Below are 4,385 nucleotides of genomic sequence, written 5' to 3'. Positions count from 1 at the left end.
AATTGAACCCATGACCTTCTGGTTCATAGGTCGACACTCATCCACTGAGCCATGCTAGCAAGGGAAAAATATTTGTTTTATAAGTCATGGCAACAAATGGGAAACAAATTATGTGCTCATCAGAAGGAGATGGTTAAAATAATTATGGCACATACATGCTATGGGAGCAGTTATAAAAGTGAAGTATATCTGTGTGTTGTCATATAAAGATCCTGTATTCATGTTAAGTGGAAAACACATACGGCAGAATAAGTATGTCACTACCCATTATGTTTTCAAATCACAATATATATTTTATAATACAATTATGTATGGGAAAGTCTAAAATTAAATTTAAAATAACCTACTAGATTAATTGTGGCAATCTCTGAGAATGTGGCTGAATTATGAAGGAATATTGTAAAGGTGGAGATTGTGATCTGTCTATACTTTCCACATTTTCACACTAAGAATGTATGCACTATCAGCTTTGTTGCTTCTGCTGTAATTGTTTCTCAAGTACTTTTTTGTTGTTAATCCTCACACGAGAATATTTTTCCATTGATTTTTATTTAGAGAGTGTGGAAGGGAGGGGGAGAGACACAGAGAGACCCATCAATCTGAGAGAGACACATGAATTGGTTGCCTCCTGCAAACGCCCTGACCAGGGCTGAGGATAGAGCCTGCAATCAAGGCATGTGCCCTTGACCTGAATTGAACCTGGGATCCTTCAGTTCACTCTACCCACTGAGGCAAACTGACTAGGGCCTCAAGTACTTTTAATTTATAATATTCAATATACGAAAGTGGAATATTCTGAGTGACATTCTGAACCTCTACATGCAAAAGAGCTGGACCTGGAAAAAATGCCAGCCCCTAGGCATAGCTTTCTGGGGTTAAGGCAGCAAGATCCTTGGTAAATGAAGCCCACAGGCAATGCCCAAATTGTACTTATTTTTACCTTTCTTCTTTACATGTGATTTTAGCACTTTGGATTAGAAGTCCCTTTTTATCCCAAGAGGCATTATGGAGTAGTGAGAAATGAATTGAGAGACAGAAGGTGGGCCTCACGCTGGAGGACTGGAATAGAGTGAACTCTAGAAGAATTCAGACCAGAAGTCCAACCTCGGCTCTAACACTAACCAGACCTGTGAACTCCGGCACATTTCCAAGTTTTGTGACTCTTAGGCTCTTCATCTGAGGAATAAGTCTGATAAGCTGTGTCTCAATTTACTGTTAGAAAGAATGCACTGTATGTAAAGCACCCGGTGTAGTTCCTGGCATACCTTAGGTTTTTTTTATAAATGGTAGTTGTTATTAATGTAATGATTTTGACACTGACCCTACCACCCTTACCTAGGTGATTTTTAAAAATCCATTATGACTCAGAGAGCATGAAGTACTACAGAACATAGGGTATCAGAGCTACCAAAATACTGCTTAGAAAGTAAAGCACAGTAGACATATATGTATCTTATGCTGTATTCTTTAATAATGGGGAAGGAAATTTCTTCTCTAGCTGATGCAACTCCAAATTCCTAGTATTTCTGACAAGGACCAATTCCTCACCTTTTTATTTTCTGTTCCATTCAAACAACCCCTATTTTCATTAATTTTACACTCCTCAAAATTATAAGCATTTCCTAAGACTATACCAAATTATACCAAAAATAACATTTAAAATATCCTTAAATGGAGCTCTCTCTCAGCCCAGGACAGCAAATGCTAACGAAGTGATTTCTGGGTATCTCATCTCAGGAAAGTATCACTGTTCTCTCTCAAAAACTCCCTGAAGACGATGTGCATAAAAGATTGTAATGGAAGAGAGGCAAGACCACAGAACAACTTCCATTCTTGCCCCAGTGGATATTTCTATTTTTAAATCATGACCCAAAAGTTATATGTGAAGAACAATTTTCCCCTCCAGGTTTTCAAGTCTCAACTCTGCAACCTACCATCTGTAGGTCTGATCAGTGATCACCAAACCCTCAAACGTTTCCTGCCCTACATCTAAAATCCACCATAAAATTGCGGAATTGAAGCATTCAATTGAAGGAACTGAAGCATTCCCCAAACCCCAATTCCCTTGACTCAGGGCATTTATGCTTGACTGGATTAAATAAAACAACTCCACTCACCTGTTATCTCCTTCTTTCACTTGACCTATAGATATTAGAAGATATCTCATTATTATAGAACTGCCGATTCTATAAGTAAAAATTTTAAGGGCAAGTCCTAGGTCTTATTTATCCTAGAAATTCCAGGGCTAAGGTGGTGATTTCCAAACAGCAAAAGTTCAATAAAGTATGGGGAATAATAGAAGGAGCGAGCACAGGATATACTTTATTGAGATTTATTTCTTATGCATACACAATGAAGTTAACCAAATTCAAGCATATATAATTTTCTTTTATAAAGACAAAAGGTATAAGGAGCAAACTGACAATCTTTTACTTCTGCTCTATTTCTTGAACCCAAGTATCTTAAAACAAATTTCTTTCACATTTCTAGTAAATGTCTATAGCAATGTGATGTTATCTTATTGCAGGTGACAACAGATGGATGGTTTCATATTTTAACAAAAGCTTACTATGAAACCTCCTTAGAGCATTAAATATGTGACCATTATCTTTCATAAACTTGGAGATTTTAAAGCTACTTAAAGATATACTAAAACCAATATTTGAATACATGTCAACAAAGAAATTTTCAAGTTACACATATAAAAGAGGAACACAAGCATAGTGTGTTCCTTTCAGCCTCACCAAAGACCTAAATTCTACGAACACAAACTGCTTCTTCAAACAATGCCTGAGTAAACTATCCCTGACTTCCCTAAGGTGTGGGAGGAGCTGCCAGGCTTGGCCTTAGAAATGGGAGGGGCCATGCAAGTCGAAATCCATGGCCCAAAATTTTTCTCGGGCTCTCTCTTCTTCATCTCGCAATGCTTCTTCATACTGAGATGGGAAACAACATGGGATAGTCCCATGAACCTTTGCCAGAAACTTTAGGACTTGCATCTTGGTGGTTTCAGCATGGGCTCTTGGGCCCCACAGAAATTCAAATTGTGCAGGATCACTGTTTGCCACCTTCCGGTACTTCAGGTATTCCTCCTCCACGAAATATTTGGTGATGAGCTCCCTGGGCTCTCCAAAGATATAATGCTTCTTCCCAGAATATAACCCCATCACACTCAGAACATCCCAGATTTCCTGTTCGGTGGCACGGTTGCCCTTCATGAAGATCACAGCCAGGATAAGAATCAGGATGCCAGTCTTAGGCACACCGACTTCACCAGGCTGCATCCCATCATAGGTGAGGCCCAGTTTGATGAAGATGGCATAGCAGTGGTTGTGGGGATCCACTTCTTTCACATCAAGGCCGAAGATTATCTCCAGGCGTTCACATGCTCTCTGGAACATCTCAATGAAGCGGTCTTCATATTCTTTGCTGATAATCTTCAACATATCTTCTATGGTTGTTATCGTTTTTATTTGATACTTGAATAGGAGGAAATTCACCAATGAAGCCACATTTTCATCTTCAGCATCCATGGGCACATTCTTGGGTTCTGGATCTGCCTCTAAGGTGCTATCCTCCTCCTCTTTGCTACTGGAGCCCTCACCATATTTTCTTGATGATGAGACTGTGGTGACAATTGAGGAGGAGGAACTCTGAGCACTCTGAGAGGCACTGGGGATAGCAGCATCAGGAGCCTCCTTCAGATTGCCAGGCATTTCAGGATGGGAGGAGAGAGAGGCCTCCTCCAGAGCCTTGGACTCCTGTGCAACCTCCAGGCCCTGTGTCTCACTGTGGGTCTGAGGGAGTTGATCAGGTGAGGATTGTGGATTCTTCTGAGGAAAAGCCATGAGGACTCTTGTGGGTGGTGGTAATCAGGAACGTAAACAGGAAGACAATGAGGAATCACTCCCTAAGGGAAAGAAGGAAGATGTGAGTGGCCTCAGCTTCCAATCTCAACTGTGATGGCTCTGATAAAAGCCACCTCCAATGGTCCTCTCCTGACAACAGTGCTATAGGGCCTCACAGATCACCTGACCTCCTGGATGCTGTGTCCCCCAGGAACATGAAAGACAAATACTCAATGCTCCTCAGGGTACAACAAGGCAAGCCAGGCTGAGAATTCTCAGGGATGATAGTAGGCAGGTGTGGCTGGGTTCTGTAGAACCATTTGTTTCTGAGGAGTATGATCCCTTCAAGTCTTTACTCAAGTTCATTCCCTAGGACAGGGGTGGGCAACCATTTTGTGAGTGCGTGCCAAAACCAGCAAAATCTGACTCAAAATTCTTCTGCGTGCCACCCTAATTTTTTGAGAACATGTTACGCCTACTTGATATCTCTTAAGGTGTACGTATGTGAAGAACCTTGAAGAAATAATAAAATTCATT

At 40.7% G+C, this 4,385-nt stretch overlaps 1 protein-coding gene across 1 annotated transcript; it reads right to left on the bottom strand.

Moving 5' to 3' along the window:
• Positions 1-2,846: 2,846 nt before the first annotated feature.
• On the bottom strand, positions 2,847-3,848 carry LOC102248874 (melanoma-associated antigen B16). The gene has a single exon (XM_005878617.1). The coding sequence runs from the start codon at positions 3,846-3,848 to the stop codon at positions 2,847-2,849; it is 1,002 nt and encodes a 333-aa protein (XP_005878679.1).
• Positions 3,849-4,385: the final 537 nt, after the last annotated feature.

Source organism: Myotis brandtii, unplaced genomic scaffold (genome assembly GCF_000412655.1).
Source record: "Myotis brandtii unplaced genomic scaffold, ASM41265v1 scaffold568, whole genome shotgun sequence".
NCBI classification, from domain to species: Eukaryota; Metazoa; Chordata; class Mammalia; order Chiroptera; family Vespertilionidae; genus Myotis; species Myotis brandtii.
Note: the sequence above shows the minus strand (reverse complement) of the source record. Positions and strands in the feature narration are given on the sequence as shown.

What these genes read in the sequence shown, in the direction of transcription:
- LOC102248874 (XM_005878617.1), bottom strand. Translation starts at nt 3,848, where the DNA reads ATGGCTTTTCCTCAGAAGAATCCACAATCCTCACCTGATCAACTCCCT.